Raw genomic sequence first — 17664 nt, forward strand, 5'->3', positions numbered from 1 at the left:
CACTTATTTGTGACTGACTTGTCAATTACAGCAGCATATCCCTAGCTTGGCAGCAAGTCTGCTTCCTCCATACAAACTCCTATTTTGGAAAAACAAAAGAGAACCCTCATTTGTTTCCCTACTATACTTTCTACATGTTGTTACAGCCCTGTTTCACTGCAGCATTTTAATCAAATTCAATTGTATTTCACCATGCCTGTTCCCTGCTTCACTGAGAAGTCATAATTCCTCACTTGCCTAAAAACATTTAATGACTGTTCAAGAAAAAGGTGTAGTTTTGCTATAAAAGTTTGAGATGCATTGCAGCACCGCTGCAGGGAGCCTTTTCTCTACTCGTTGACTGATGAGCCATCGCTGGGGCTTTTTAGAATTTCCCTACTAAGCAACTCCTTCCCTTCCTGGTTTAGCAAACAGTGGAATAGTTAAGTTGGGGCCATCTAAAGCACTGACATTGGCAACTGTGCTGGAAGCCACTGAAATGACTGGGACGGCATCACAGCTATTGTTTCAGATTCTGCAAGTTTCTATTTAAATCACTTGAATCAGGGCTTTAATTTTCTTCCCCTTCTCCTGCACTACAAGACCCGCTTTTTGCATAAAAACTGAACTTTCTGAACAATTAGGGAACCTCAGTGTTTTCAGTACTGTTATTTAAGGAACTGCATTTTGTGTGTTTAATACCCCAATATCAACAGCACATAAATCTGAGACTCCTTAACGCTAATTCAGAATGTTTGCTTAACAACAACTTTAAAAATGGAACATTGAAAGGTTTGCAACAGTCTTTTACCACTCTCAAAAGTCACTGTATAAGCACAGGGTTGACATTACACAACTCTCTTGTATTAAGTCAAATCACTGCTGCTCTCAACTTCTTTTTACCTTATCTCCTAGTTCAGAAGAAGAAAAAAGAAAACCCTAAACCAAAGGCTTCACTTATATGATTAACAAATGCATAGTTACACACCAGCTCTACAGCTGTAATAAATTGTGCCAGCAGGAAATAACTAAGTCAACTATCAAATAGCTTATTTTCTTGTTACTTACCTTGGAGCACATTACTCAGTTCAAGCAATTAACAAACGGTTTTAAACTGTCCGTCACATTCTTTTCAGAACGTGAACATCATGAAGCAAAGGTTCTTTATGAAGTAGATAAAAATCTAAGCAATATTTAATACTGACATTAATTGATATACTGCATTAAAAGATATTGCACTTACCAGTCAGCTATACATCCTGTTATCAAGTGGCCGAAGATTAATCCTACAAGTAGGGAGAATTTTGCAATGTGGACTTTCCAGGCAGAATCACAAACAAGATCCCACTGGAAGAAAGACAGGTAAAACAAAATAAGTTGTGAAATTCTCACATGCTTTTAGAAGATACTAACACCAAAATAGACTGCTTTTCAAGCTTCATTCCTAGCATGAGTGACAGAAATTTATGCAGTTCTGTGAAACAGCAGGGGAAAGCTTTCCCCCTCAAATCAAGCCCCAAATCCCATGAAGTTCACATAAAGATTAGTTTGATTAAGTTTAATCAGGTCCTTATTTACAGAACAGGAGCTCCCAGCACAGAAATCTCTCCCTCCTTAGGCCACTTTTGTTTAGACACTATGGGACGCAACCAGCACTACTGATGTAATTAGGGCACACCACCATAACGCCCCCAAACACCTACTGCTACACAACCTGGAAGGGTGTTCTGCTACTGACTGATATGGCATCACTCAGATACAGCAGGAAAAGTAGCTCCTTTGCCACAAGATCCTAGTGGCTTCTGGTTTCAGGCTCCCATAGGCAAAATGGGAAGATGTTTCTGCTGTCAGAAGAGCATCCTGAGATGCGGAAGGTGACAAAGACTAATGATATGTCCTATCAGACCAGCTCTTCATATTGAGACAGAGAGCTTTAGTACAGCAGCCTCCATCTCAGCTCGTAAATCAGACAGGAGCCAAACTTTCATTCCAGAGCCATCCCTAATACCAAAAACACCCTTTTCATCCAAAAGACCAAATGGACCACTCTGTGAGGCCCACACATTATCAGGGCACACCCACCTTTCCATGAGAAAGATGGGAAAAATAAAGGTCCTTGGCTTCCCTAACCTTCAAGACTTTTTCCTCTTAGGCTCGGACAAAAGCCTAAGAAGAGCCAGGCTGCATTCCTGGCTTTAGCCCAACATCCTCATTGCTCTCAGACAGGCAACTTAGTGTCTCTTGGGCTTAAAGTGTAGATAGCCTTATTGTATCCTTGGATAAATGTAGGAAGGTATGTTTGCTGGTGGTTTGTAAAGTGTTCAAATATTGATGGTAACAGTAGCCATACACATTTAATAAAAAACAAGTACAGCCAACTTTGGAGGATCAGATGCTCCAGAATTAAAACTTAACAGAACAAACAGCTGCTTGTGTATAATGTAATTGTAGTGGCTGTCCCAAAAATATTAACTGAAATCTAACGGCCAATCATGCAAAATGAGAACATGAATTTGTTCTCAAAAGTCAGATGCAACTTCAAAACAAACCTTCCCTCAAAAGAGCTCAATTAGGTGCACTGCAGCATTAGGCATCTTCATGACATACAGCTCTGACTCATCCATTTGGTTCAACAGCACAGAAGATATCCTCCCCAAAATGCAGCATAGCTCTTCTGTGCCTAAAAGAAACGTGCCAGCTTTCTGCAAACACTTAGGCTCAGGCTTTTGTTTTCATTACATGTATTTTTGAGTTTGTCACTGTACTGGCTTGTCTGACTCTCTACACCATTCTGCAAGCTGCATACTGAAGGCACACAAAGCAACCAGAAGCAAGCGGTATGGGTATTTCTTTTCTCCACCAAATAGCTATTGGCTATCTACAGCAAGCAGCTCAGCAAGGCAGTGAGAACTGCTCTTTGAAGCTCTTGGCATCTTCAAAGTATTTTAGTAGGAATTACATTTCTTCCACTTCATATCTGCAATTATTAAGAATCAATTTTTAGTTTGCAACAAAAATGTCCAGGCAAACTACAAACAAAGCCACATTTAGGAAGTACCTCTGAGTTCCAGGCAAACTTTCAGAAGTCTCTGGGCTTATTTTCACAATCCAGAAGGGCTGTATAGCACTTAGAAATGAGAAATCCCTTAAATACAGATTACAAATTAAAGGCATTAAAGATAGCCATGTTTATACACAAGCACTTCCTAAAGACAATCTCAGTAAGTTGCTTATTTTTATCTTATTACTGTCAGACGAGCAGTAACACCACAAAAAGAACCCGAGGCCGATCTACCCACAGGGCCTACCGCTGCCAGCCACAATGGCTGGCCACCACCAGAGCCCAGACAGGGAACGCAGCACGCCAGGCCAGGCGGAGGTGAAGGTTCATGGCTGGAGGAGAACAAGCTTCACAAAGGGCTGTTGTGAAATTCCAGGCCAGGACAACATGCCACACACTAAGTTGTCCACTTTAGCACACAGAGCAGGAGCTTAAAAACAGAAGAAAGGTTAAACTCTCAGCAAGCCCTTCAGTGATGCCCAGAGCACACTTTCTGATAAGCTATCTGGGAACCATGTGTCTGTTTGCTCTCAAGGCTCTTGCCCAACTCCTCAGCCGCTCTGAAAGCAAAAACATCTACTTCCATGCTAATCTCATGGTTGGCCACTTGCTGCCTTCTGAAGGCTCCCTCTGCAGCCCAGCGTGAGTCAATTGAGAACAGAAGCATCTGTTACTGGACATCATGGACATCATCTGAAACATCATGGACATCTGTCCATGAGAGCAGCATAACGGGGCACAGACAGATGCAGCCATCAAGGCCTGCCTATACAGTGCGACCTACTACAAGCACCAGTGGCTTTGTCCTACAAAAAGGACAAGCAGGTTTGCTCCACAAACAAGCACAAGCTCCCATGTCTCTGCACACTGGGAAGGGCAGTTCAGATGGCACTCTAAGTAAACGTGCACCAGAATACTGTTTTGGCCAGAGACTAGACACTAACCTCCTATCACCTCTTACAAAAGGCTGACTAATGCATTTCAAGCAGGGAGACCAGTAAATCCTGAAGCTGCTCTGGCAGAAACCCATGGCCTCTCTCCCATTTGGGAGTTACCAGTCCGCAGCCTGAAGGAAGGGCGCTGGTAAATTCACAGTGAACCCTGGGTTTTTCTATCTTCCATCCAGTGCAAAAGATGTGATAAAGTGATACGCTGAGGCAACACCCAGAGCTATACAAAACATGGCAAGGCATCTAAAAAAAGAAAAAAAAAAAAAAGTAACTTCTCTAACAACGTACAGAATCTCACCTGAGCAGACGTGCAATACATTGCAAGTGTTTTTTACATGCTGACAGCACTTTCTGTCAAAGCTTAAGGAGTCACACCTTTAGCATCCTGATGTTTAACTGATCTCTGTGAGTCACCACCCATGCAGAGAGTCAATGTGCTTCAAAAGCCAAAATTCAAGCCTGAGGACTGTTAGAAATATGCTTCAGAAGACACGTGGCAAAAATTAATGCACCTGAGATGTAACCATCCCATACATGAGATCGAAGTCTGAACAGGACTCACACAGCAAGTCCAGATTTGTTGTGAAATTAAGGCAAGTAAAATGCAAATGTAAAACCTGTTCCTTGCCTGTTTCCTTAGTCCCTGGAGAAGAGGTGCCACCCTGGGATCCCCAGCCTCTAAATGTTATGTACGCCACAGCCAGCTGGGGCACCCCAGACCCCTCTGGCGAGAAGCCCCATGCTGCTAAGCTGCATGGCAGTTTGGAAACAAGAATCAATTACATGTCACTGACACCTATTCCTGATTCATCACTTTATTACCAGACCTTGGTGGTTTTCCCTACATGGCTCTGGAACCCATCTTTTCTCTCCATTTCTACGTAAGCACCTTGTATAGTGAGAGTTTACAATGCCTTTGCATTCTCTCAGTATTTTTCCCAAAAATCTGAACCACAAAATTAGTTTAAAAAAAAAAAATCCACAACAAATAAAACAAGCTACATAGAAAATAAAAATTATTAAAAAAAAGAATGATTTTTTTTTCATACCCTATATATAACAAAAAGCAAAACAATCCCCAGGTCCTTACTGTTGGAGGAAAAACTCCAAGTCAGTAGACCAAAGTACAACCAGAAAAACTGCAAATATACTCTTCCCCCCTCTCCACCCCCCTCACGCCTCACGCCCCCCCCCCCAAAAAAGAAATAAAACAGTCAAAAAACCAAACCCAACCAAAGAAGTAGAACAGTCAGTCCTTCTACCGTACTACTAATGCCTTCTCCCAGTAACTCAGTGCTGGAGCAGTGCTCACAGTCACAGCCACTGTAGAGGACAGTGACAAGAACTCCCTATGGGTCGCCACAGGACAACTCTCCTCTCCTTCCTCTCTCAGTCTCCCGCCAGAAGTAACAACCTGGCTGTGTTTTAACATTAAAGTTTGAGAAAACATACAAGATCCAGAAAACATCACAATGCTCAGCTCTACAGAAAGTAACCCTGCAGCTCTGTCACAGAAGAGGCTGCACAAGAAGCCACCCAGAGACACACCAGACTGTCGCACAGCACAGAGTTGGTTTTACTGACAGACATCCTTGAACAAAAAAACCACCAGAACAACAACAAATCAAGACAAAAAATACAACAGGGGCAGCCCCGCCACACTTCCAGCCTCTCCTTCCTGTCAGCAGTAGCAACAAAAGAGCATTTAATCTTTTTAATCTTCAAGGCTCAGGGCAGCAATGCCTCTCTGTTGAGCACACAGCTGGGCAAAAACACTCCCCAATCTTCGAATGTACTTCAAGCATCAATAAATTGTTCTTGGGAACACCTGGCACTTTTGATCACCAATACAGCCAGCTGTAAGTATAATGTCACATTTCAAAATGGTGATTTGAGGTTTAAAATATAAACCAAATAATCCTGAAAGGCTTCAGAAAAAGGGACAACAATAAATTCCTCTTTCTTTGACCAGCCGCATTCAGAAGCAATAGTCTCCAAAGTAAGTCCTTCCCACTGATGAGAGGAAATCCCTGCAAGAGCCCTATGTTCTTGTCAGGTACTGACAAGGAACTGATTCACCTGGAAAATGAGAGTCAAGGAAAAAAAAACCAACAAGAAGGCCAGCAAACCACTACTGAAAGCGTTTGTTGTATGTTTGCTTTCAAGAGCTACACAAAGAAACGTACACCTCCTATACTGAAATGCCTGAACCCAGAACACCAGGCTTTCAAGACACTTCCTTCCTGCATGACACTAGACTTCCAAGCACCCCATATATTTAACTTCCTTCAACTTCACCCTAAGTGGATGCTTTTGTTAAATAAATAATGTTAAAATAAATGCTTCTACTAAAATTACTACTAAGCAAGCATCCACTGATATTTGGGGGAACTGGGGAGGAGGTTAATAACTGCCCAAGTTTGGAAGAACATTTACTCAGGTAGCAAGGAGTTGTTCGGATGGTATCAACCATTTGGGTGTACATACTTTTCACTATGCCACAAAGTCAGGAGTTTAGGGGACAGAGAAAGAGAAGCAGACGCATGAGCCAGAGGACATGTGCTCAGCAGGCTTCCCAGAAAGATATAATTAGACTGCACAGTGTTGCATGAAAGCAGTTTCACGTACCTATGAAAACTGTTTCCATACCTTCAAAACAGTACACAACCGTTGATCTCATAAGCTTACCTAACAGTGTCTGAAGTTGTTGGAATTCATCTTTGGGACAGACACGACTCCGCTGTGAAATTTCTACCCTAATTTTTGAAGCATTTTTTTTTTTAAAGTCTGGTATTTCAGCCTTACAAATAAAGCACACAGGCTGGGTGCCACACCACCACACATCACCACACAAACACTGATACATAAGACAATTCTCCCACCTGCTTTGCAAACTTCAGCTCCTTCGCAAAGAGGGAAACCTAACACACCAGGTAGGTTAAGATACTGTCAGCCAATGCCCTCTATAATACCTCAGGGTAAACAGGTTGGCCCTGTGATGCGATGCTGATTGCTGTGCTCCTCCAGCATTGCTCTGCGCCCCACCTCCATGCCTGCCAGCCGAGCTGCCCCACTCACATCTATGTGCACGAATCAAATACGAAAGTATTTGATGCCTTTTTATCACGGCTCACTTGAGGCAGTCTTCTCCCCACTGTGGTGACATTGCTCCAGAAGTGGTGTGATCAAAAAAAAAAAAAAAAAAAAAAAAAAAAAAAACAAGCCACAAACTTCAAATACACAAGACCACAGAAACTGACTTTGTCTCTCAGTCACTAAGTTAACACAGAAAAGGCTTCTGTTTAAAATTTCATTGCTCTGCACCAAATTACTCGTTAGTCTATGCAACAGATGAAGATGACCCTCCAAGCTATTCAATAACCACTACGCCAGCAGAATCCAACAGTGAGGAGATGCAATCTGAAACACTACAAAACTAGACAGGTTTCTTCTAATCTACAGTTCCATCTTTTAAACAGGAGCAATTAGCTCTTCTGTTCCCAGCCTCGGTCCCATCTCAGATCTGTTTCTTTTCCCCACTGGGACAGGGAAGAAGGAAGTTTGCTAGGTAAATAATCATCACTAATACACTAACAATTAAAAGGTGATTTGTTAATCATATGACAGTCTTGTGAATACTCAACATGATTAAATCAGTTTTAGTAACATCCACATACCACCCACTTCTCTATCACTTCTTTCATTTTCACTAGCAGTTCCCTTTATCCTGAAACATTCTGATCTTCTCCAGACTTAACCCTACTAAGATTAGTTGACTAACTTGTTTTCCAGCTGTTGTAATTTGCTTCCTCTTTTGCCAACTCCATAATATCATCTAAGATCAAAGCACTGGGAGGCAGAAAGTCTTGCCTGCAGCTTTCATGGACACCACGGACACTACGTTCACATGTAGGATACTTTCATCTCCCTTCTACATCTGTGCTGCACCTTTTCTACATATGTTCTGACATCACAGGGAAACCACTGTCACAGATCTGACCGACTTCAAACCTATGCTTTGTTTTAATACCCACAGATGTTTGCCACCCTCCAAGCACATGGAAAGACTAGGACAACAACACCTCTCACTAGAACTGACTAAGACAAATCTTTTTCACCGTGTCCTAAGGCCACACCTCAGTTTTTAGCTAACCACACTTATTCTGGAAAGGCACATTCTGGTGGGACTGACTTCATGATCCAGATAAATAGAAAACTGAACAAGTTGTCAAGTTGCTATCTTGAACAGGTCCAAGCACTGTAAATAGAAGTCATACATAAAGAATCCACAATGTTTTAGTTAAATATTAACATTCACTATCATTTGATTATCAAAACCAAGTTAACACTTTCAAGGCCAGTATTTTTCAGGACAATACACAGTTGAAACAAACCACGCGGGCCTTCTTAAGTACTGGGAGAAAAATCTCAAAAATGCCAAGCATGGGACAAAACTCCTGAACGGGGATAAGGTAAGGAGATGAGAAAAGGAAGCCATTGGTCAGGAGAAACACTTGCTCAGTCGCTGCAGATAAAAAGATCGGACGCCTTAATTGTGACATGAAGTTATTATGGCCATGACCCTGCCCTCTCTTTGTAACTCAGGTAAGAAAGACCAATCCTCAACAATATTTGCAGGTTGGACATCGTGACGCTGCAGACATCCTCACAAACTTCAGCCCATGGGCCAACAGGAGACTGGGCAGCAGCACAGTACTGCACAGGAACACAGACAGTACTCGAGCCAAAATGAGTTCCTCTACACCCATCCTGCTGGGGATGAACCACCTGGTTCAGGGAACTGAACCACCTACCTGGTGCTCTGAAACAGTGCACAAGAGTAGCTATAAACTACATGCTGCTGGGTAAGGTGAACTTACCTTACAAGCAGCACTCCTGATCTTCCTGACCCTGCTCCTTGTGTGCCCAAATATGTGTCCCAAGAACAAGTACCAGAAAATATTCATTTATCTGATGTTTTGTTCTTGGTGTTTCATTGGGACAACCCATATACAGGGCTCTCTCTCAGCTGTAAATTAAATACAGAATAGAAAGCCAAAAAAAAAAAAAAAAAAAAAAAAAAACACCTCCATACTACATATTGAGCTTTCCTCCCAAGGATAAGATTAGAAATTTAAAAAAGAACTTTCCTTTTTTACCTATAGTTGCTGATGGATAACCCTGAGACATGCAGCTACACTGCAGGAGTACAAGGGCAGGAAGGAGCAGGGGAATGGCTGTTCCAGGCAGGGACACCAGGTATTGCAGAGGGGGACATGGATGGAAACTAGAAGGCTAATGGGGAAAACAGAACCAAAGCAACATGAAAGCTTAAATCTCTTTCAACATCTTCTGAATTTAGCAGCTCTCTAGAATTTATCTGGAAAGCTTTAATTTAAGCCAATGGCTTTTAAGTGAAGGAAAACCACAAATCTCATGCTATTCCAGATGTTACTTCATTGAAAACGGACACCTTCACAACCAGCTGGCCTGTAATTCTCATCTCAGTGTTACCATGACAAACAGCATGACCAGCTCCAGATTAAATGCTTTTCCTGAATTCCAGTTCATCCTCCTTAACAATTGCTTTAAGAAAACGATGAGGGCATCTTTTACAATCACACACTTGCAGCCAGAGTAAGCAGAGAGAAAACTGCTAAAGCACATTAGAAATGAAACTGCTTGACCAGTTGGTAAATACACACTGAAGCTTACAACTCCAGCCACAACAGGTGCAAGGCTGGTGTGTGTAGACTGAATGACTGAGATACAGGATCTACCAGGGAGTGGAAACGAAAACCAACAAAACTCCAACCTCTTCAAACACAAATACCAAACAAAAAAAAACACAGTGGTTTCACACATTCACAGAAAATAAGGAATAGGAAAGGTCCAAGAATCAGTCTGATTTCTCAAGCTGAAAACGGTGTGAAGATTTTGTAACGTGGAGTTACCTTCCCAAATGGTTATAGTTTGTGCCATTTGTAGAAACAAAGATTTACAGTAGGTTGAAATCAGATTCCAGTATCCAAGACACTATCTTCAAGCTGATAATAAACATAAACTCTGTACACATTCCCTCTAGCACAGCAAACCCACACCAAAAGTCTATATGAGTCCTGGTGACAATATCGATTTTAATGTAGTTGTTGTTTTCTACACCAATTGCTTGAAAGTATTTTGGTGTGTACATAGCACCCCCCCAGAAGAAAATAAAAACAACGTGTGAGCTCACTAGGCACGTATTTATCATCTAGTGAGATGGCAGTTAGTTATCGCATACATCAGCATATGATAACGCACTGTTTGCAGGCAAAGCCAGCTCAGCACAGCTCCAACACTGGGAAAGTGGGTGCTGTGACCCAAACAGCCATCTACATCCTGCACTCTGCTCAGCCAGAATGCACAGAGATTCACGCCTTGTCTTAGGATGGCATTCGTTAGCAGCCTGATAAGTGGAAAGCATCATTACACGCTCTGCTTCCCTTTTCCCCCGTCAATCCATACAAGACAAACATGGGCAAAGGGAATACACTAGTTTTGATCTTATTGCCTCTGGCCCAGCTACTGCATTGGGTACTGTAACTTGAGAGTTTAATAGATTTGGGATTAAGTAGAAGCTACAGGAGCCCAAAACCATGTCCACACAGCTTCTGAGTATGTCCAAGGATGAGACTCCATAGGCACTGTGCCAAAGCTTGGTCACTGCTCCTTTTGGGAAGGACCTTGCCAGAGATCCCTTTGAATTAATAACTGTGTTCTAAAAGTGCACTTGAAATGCACACCTGTCTCCTACTCCAAAAAATACCAACCCATGAGCAGTGCCAAATTTCTCGCTGTTATCACACGCAGATTTGTGTTGTAACCACTCAGGTTACTTGCAGTTACCTGCAGTAATCCTGTAAGACATCACTGCAGCCCAGGGCATGAGGCAACACCCAGAGCCATTTCACTTCATTAACTCAGCAAAAAACTCAAGAGGAAAAAAGAAAATGATGATTTTTAAAAAAAAAAAAAAAAAATTAAAAAATTAAAATTTCTGCCAGATTAGCAAAGACAAAACAACAAAAGACCAGACCAGAAAAATGCTGTAACTGCAAGAAAGAGAAGGGAATAGAACCTGGCAGGGCACAGACATGCCCTTGCAGAGGCAAAGAGCATCACACCACTGCTTGAACTAACTCAAGTCCCCACCAAGACAGCGCTGCCCCATTCTCACAGCTGGACCACACAGGGGTTCCCCTGATTTAAGCTCCCCTTTTCTAGGGAAGACAATCTGCTGGAGGCCCAGCCCAACTGGAATGAAAAAGATCAAGCCAGCAGCAAGTAGGTAAAATCATGGCACGTTCCTTCTGAAGGAAGATGATTCAACCCAAACCAAGTGGGAAGCAAAGAGCCAAGAGGAACAGCACTGCAGCAAAACAAAGCATCCAGAACAGAAAAGCAGCCACAACAAGAATTCCCATGTGACCAGACATGAAATACTATTACATAATTGTTCTAGATGATTAAAAAGCAGCCTCCAACTAACCACTTGGCCCTGCACTGCTGATCTGGAATGCCACGAGCGCGCATGGAAGGATGCTGCACTACCATCCACTGCAATTTAATCAAGCCTCAGTCATTGCCCATTGCCAGCTCTTGGTGTCCATTATGCAGATTAGCATTCAAACCACCACCACACAACAATACTGAACACAGCAGACTGGTCATCTTGGTAACAAAGGGAAAAGCAACAGCCATCAACCCCATAACTACGCACTGCCTTGAAAACTTCACCCCAGGAGTACAGCTGGTTTTGCAGATTGATAGAAGATGCAGCCATTAAAGAGTGACAAGAAGGCTGGAGAAGTCCCTGCTAAGTACACTCTCCAATTTCCCGATACACTGCACAGCAATATACATTTAACGTAACTACATTGCTTGTTATGTCAATGTTAATAATTTATTGGAATGGCCACTCTGCAAATAGCCAAAGTGAGACTCAGCTTTCTCCTTTTCAAAAAAAGAAGGAAATATTTCTCAGCATCCATCCTCCGGACAGCAGTGAGACACAGTCCATTCACATGATTCACTTGCTAGCTTGTGGCCCGAAGGACAGTTCAGGATATGTGTCTCACAAGTGATAGGGGTGCACTCTGTAGTGATGTGACAGTGGTGACGATGCGACAAAGAACAGCTGAAAATCTTCCAAGAAGCATTTAGCATTAAGAAGCCTCACAAGAGAATTCTCCTAGAGAGATACTCTCCTAGGAATATTTACACACGAAATAGCTCAAGACCAAGATTTATGCACCAAGGCAGGGCATGAGCTCAGATCCATGATTTAATATGGCCACTGGAATTCCTGTGGTTAAATTATGCACCTGACCTCTTCGCTATATGTATCTCAACGGCATTAAATAACGAGCAGCACGTCCTTTATTACTTCTCCCAGTTCTAATGATTGGCAGCACTATAAAAAGCAGCGCTCCCAGTGACTCATTGGAGGAGGGCAGGGCGATGGCAGAGCTAGGTGAGGCAGTGCTGGCCTCCAAGGAGTATGAGGCCACCGCCAGCCCCAGCAGCCTCCTGGGTCAGAGCAGGGAGCAGCCAGCCAACAAGTAAGGCTGGATCACAACTCCACAAGCCCCAAGTGTGATGTAGGGATGGGTCAGCTGAGAGAACAAGGGCAGAGACACAGCACTGGATTGAGGTACCATGAGAGGAGAGGATGTGGAGACAGCAGAACTTAGAGTAATAGAATCATCAAGGTTGAAAATGACCATTAAAATCATCTACCATCAACCCATCACCTACATGCACATTAACCCATATCCCTCTGTGCCATATCCACATGGTTCTTGAACACCTCCGGGGACAGTGACTTCACCACCTCCTTGGGCAGCCTGTTCCAATGCATTACCACAGGAACAAAGTGGCCTAGTGGCCAAACAAAAGTGCATTTTTTATTGATATACTTTTGGCTCTGTTTACGATATTTTCATATAACCCTTGGCTATTACACAGATGACTGCGTATTAGACTAAGATTTAATAAAACTCTACTTAGAAAGATGAGAACATTGCATAATCTTTCACAGAAACTAAAGTATAGTTGAGAGGAGTTAAGGGAGATCTGAATATCTTGGGATGGGAACACCTCCTCAATCCCCCAGCAAAGTCCCTCTGCACCAAGGCCGGTGGGACGCGCACAAGGAGAGTCAGCAGTGATGAGGAATGCTCCCACACCTCAGAAGTGCCTGGTGGTTTATAGAAGGAAGACAATTCAGCCATACACTGAGGCTCTGCTTGGGTTTTTCCTTTTTCTTTACTGTGATGAAAACAGACAGCACACCCACCCAGAAAGCCCCAAAGAGAACAAAAACACAAGCTAGGGAGGAATCCTGACCCCATAAAAACAACCTAATTACAATTATAAGGGATTAGAAATTGAAGAGAAAAAGCTGCCAAGTTTTTGGAAGCAAACACACAACAAGAACTCCACACTGAAAAAACCCGGAGTCTCAAAAGATGATTATTATTCTTTCGAGTAGAAAACAAGACAGCAGGGACCGCAGCTGTTTATTTATCCATTAAAATTGATCTGCCCTTTGCCACAAGTTCTTCCAAAGAACACTTGATTATTATTATTATTATTAAGAAAGCGTGCAAGATAGCAAACTAACTCTCCCTCAACCATCTGAGGCCAACGTGATGATGACCTTCACAAGTTCCCCAACATTTTGAGAAAAAATTTTGTTACAGTTTGCACTAGAAGGAAATATTTCAAGATCATTTCTTTACGCTCCAGCATCGGTGTGAAGCCCAAAAAGCATACGAATCATTCCGTCTCTGGTTACGAACAGAAGGAAATCTGCTTCTCTTATATGTCAAATTTCATTAAGCGCTCTAATGCCACAAGCCAACCAAATCCACCATGTGCCTGTGCTTTCCTCATGGAAGGAGTGCAGCAGGCTTGTTTTAAAACTATTCTGGACTCCAGTTTTTGGAGGGTTGGCTTTGCTTGTTTTCCCCAGTGTTGCACACGCTTTCGAGGGACACAAAGAGAAATGACGATTTCCAACGATTAATACCAGCACCTGCTGGCAGAGCAAAGCATGAGCACACCGGCCACCCGGTCACTGCTGCATTGCTTTCTCCCAATCAGATAAGCACAGCTAATCCCTAACACGCTTCTAGCAGGAAGTAATTGTGCTGAGTTTGGGGGTTTTGAGCCAAAGGGGAACCACTTTCCTGGTGTAACAGCTTAAATCTGCGCTTCCAAGAGCTACAGATAACACAGCGCTTTCAAGAGCTGTCTGCTAACACCACCAGGCCCATGGCAGAGCCTTCACACAGCCAGAGCACGAGCAAAACCTGAGAAGGTGAAGACATGAGGCTTCTTTTTGAATATAGGAAGGATTCAGCCTCCCTCATCAGAATTTTTCCACTTTAGCCATTGCAACAGGGAGCAGAAAACAGAGCTTTCTACCTCAGAAGAGGTATACAACTCACACGAGACATTTCCTCTCTTACTACTCTATTGAAAACCGTATCAAGGGTGTGACTGTAGAATGAGAGACATTTGCAGAACTTTGTCTGTTTCCCTGAACCATGTTTCCCTGTGCACCAGCCCGGCTCTTGGCTCTGAAGGCACATACAGAACTGAGAGGCACCTTGCCTGTGCCCTGCCCCAGCCCTCCCATGGCCACCTGTATGGGACTGACCCACGTTCTGGGACAGCCAGACACGCACACAAACGGTGCTGAGAACGCCATCTCAAGACACGAGACCAAGACAAACCCACGCAGCAATGGGGACAGGATAAGGGGAAAGGGGGGTATCGGTTCCACGCGAGCGGGGATCCGGGGACCCAACAGCCCTCCGCTCACCTTGCTGACGACGTTCTGGACGAGGCCGGCCCGGATGCGGTAGTGCCACTCGTGGCAATCGCACTCGCTGGCGTTTCCCGCAACGGGGGTGGGCAGAGCGGCCGGGGGGAAGATGCTGCCGTTGCCGCTGCGGTTGCCGTGGCCGGCAGCCACGCTCCAGTTGCCCTGCCCGTCGGCCTGCTGGCACCAGAAGTCCGGCTGATCCAGCAGGAAAGAGTCCGAGAACTTGCTGAAGCCGATGAAGAGGGCCGGCACCCAGGTGAGCAGCACCAGGGTGCGCTGGTACCCGCCGCCCAGCCCCCCGAGGAAGGGCAGCACCGAGCCGTCGTAGTCGAGCAGCAGAGGGCTACAAGCGGCGGCGGGCGGCGGCACCGCCTGGATCTCGGCGGCCCCGGCGGGGGGCGGCCCCGGGGGGGGAGCGGCGGCGCCCGGCACGGAGCCGTTCTCCTCGGGCAGCGGCCGGCCCCCGCCGCCCGCCTCGCGGCGCCGCTCTATCGCCATGCGGCCGCCCGGGGGGCCTCACATAGGGGGGGGCACGGCGGCAGCCCTGGCGCCCGGCGGCTGCCGGCGAGGCGGAGGGCGGCTTTTCCTCCTCCTCCTTCTTGTGCCGTCCGCGCACGCACACCTTGCGGCGGAGCGGGGCGAGCAGAGGGGAAGGCGGCAGCGAGCCCCTCGCCCTGCGGGCGCAGAGGGCTGCGGCTGGCGGCGGGCCCCCCTCGCCGTGCCCGTGCGTCAGGCAGCACTCATCCCCGCGCTCCCTTCCCCCCTCCGAGCGGCACCGCCGAAAATAAAGGGAAGGATCCAGCCGGAGCCGAGCATGCGATGGGCCACGGGAAAGGGAAAAGGGAAAGAAAAAAAGGAAAAAAAAATAACAACAACGAAGAAAGCACACAAAAAATCCCGCAGCCCAATCACCCCGCGAACCAAACCCGGCAACAGCGAACCAAGCAAAACCGGTGCAGCAAGGCTCTGCGAACACGCCTCCTCTCCCGGTTTTGGTGAGGAGGAGGAGGAGGGAGGAGAAGAAAGCAAAGGAAGGAGGGGAAGAAAACAGCAGCTCCCGATGCGGCTGCCCGGCTCCCAGCTAAAGGGCCCCCCCCGGCCGCGGCAGCAGCGGCGGCGGCAGCCCCCAGCACCCCCCCGCGGGCCCCTGGCCGCCTCCCGTCCCGCACATCTGGCTCCGCAGCAGCAGCGGGCGGCCCCGCCGGCCTCTCCGCGGCCCGGGCTGCGGGAGCGCCGCCGCCGCCCGCCTCTCTCCTTGCCTCGGCCACTCGCCCAGCCGCCCCGCGCCGAGCCCGGCCGCCCGGCCCTCCGCCTCCGCCTCCCGGCAGCCCCCACCTGCCGGCCCGGCCCTCCGCTCCGCCCCCGCCGCGCCGGGCAGCCGCACCTGCTCCCGCCGCGCCGCCGGCCCGGCTCCCCGCGGGGACCCGCCGCCCGGGGCGGCCCCGCACCGCCCCGCTGAAGGCAGAGGGCTGGGAGCGGCGGGCCCGCGGCGCTGCGCGGATCAATTATTTACGCTGTGCGCCTTTACTAATGCAGTGCGGCTGCGGTTGGCTGCGCTGCAGGAGGAGGAGCGGCTGAGGGGGGTTAGGGCTGCGGGGCGCTTCGGGGAGTAGAAGCGGGGCGAGGGCGGGTCTGCGTCTCTTCGGATCGGTGCGAGCTTCTACTAATCGTGTGAGTGCCTCCCGTTAATTGTAACATAGGCATTTCGGATTGGTGAAGGTTACTTTTGTGTTTGGCTGATCCCGCTTGGGCATGTAAGTGCTTCAGCCTGTGCGTGATGAGCTATGCAGTTGTTTCTTTCTATGGAAGAAGAGAAGCAGAGACTGCAGATCAATAGGTGCTCGTACACAGGAACGTGGTTAGTGAGCAAAAAATACATGAGTGCATTAGTAGAGAAATGACATCTTCACTGAATGTGAATGGAAGAGCAGGTCTGTGGTGGACAACCATATTTATCCGATCTGGTCTCTGCAAATGAGTTACGGTGCATCATTAACTCCTCGGATCTCGTTCCCCTCAGCTCCTTTCGTACGAAGGGCACCATGAGGCTTTACCAGTGGCTCTGATCCTGTCTGCATGGCTTCCCTCAGCATGGCTTGCAGGACTCAGTCCCTGTGGCCTCCTGCATCGGGCAGCCCCCCACCCCGCTCCTCACACACTTTGCCATCCCATCTGATTCCACCATTCCCTACTCAACAGCTGCATCCCAGGAAGTCCCCGCCCTTCTCCATGACTGTTATTGCACACTATCACAACCCTGCTGCCTCATGGCTCCCTGTTGCCCTCATGTAGCTCAGCCTGCTGGCTCATGTAGGCCTCAGCCTGCTGAACCCCCCTGTAATAGTGCTGCCTCCTGTCACTTCCAGTTGCATTTCTATAGATTGCTTTTAATTCCCAATTCATCCTCTTCTGGTCACTCCCCAGTTAATGCTGCCTGTGGAGGCTGCTAATGAAACAGACCCCTTTGGAAATGCATTTGTAATCCACTCGATTGCCAGGTAATGACCAATAACTGCTGGCATCAGAGTCCCATGAACATTAGCTGACATTTTCACATAAACCGAACTTAATTTATGAATAGAGGCGCAGAACCTAACTAAGGTCACTCATTCTTCCACAACAAGGTCCATTCTGCTGCTGTCAAGGGCAATTTGGTCAGCTTGACCCTCCTGGCTGTTTGCAGTGGATTTTCCTATTTGTACTGGGAAGAAAATGGCTGCCTGCTCTCTGTGTTTTTAAAGAGCCCTTCCACAGAAAGGCCCCACTCGTGCTTTTCCATCAGCACATTCCTCAGTTGC

The 17664-nt window shown here is 46.3% G+C and overlaps 1 protein-coding gene across 2 annotated transcripts in view; it reads right to left on the bottom strand.

Annotated features, from left to right (window-relative positions):
* SLC22A23 (solute carrier family 22 member 23) overlaps positions 1-15370 on the bottom strand; it is a 94080-nt gene extending 78710 nt beyond the window's left edge. For both annotated transcript variants that reach the window (XM_048938470.1, XM_048938469.1), the window contains exons 1-2: positions 14864-15370; positions 1223-1326 (exon numbers count right to left, since the gene is read on the bottom strand). In XM_048938470.1, the coding sequence (XP_048794427.1) occupies positions 1223-1326; positions 14864-15364 (605 nt within the window). In that variant the 5' untranslated portion in view covers positions 15365-15370. The remainder of the gene's footprint in view (positions 1-1222; positions 1327-14863) is intronic.
* Between the last annotated feature and the right edge of the window lie 2294 nt (positions 15371-17664).

This window comes from Lagopus muta, chromosome 3 (genome assembly GCF_023343835.1).
Source record: "Lagopus muta isolate bLagMut1 chromosome 3, bLagMut1 primary, whole genome shotgun sequence".
NCBI lineage: Eukaryota > Metazoa > Chordata > Aves > Galliformes > Phasianidae > Lagopus > Lagopus muta.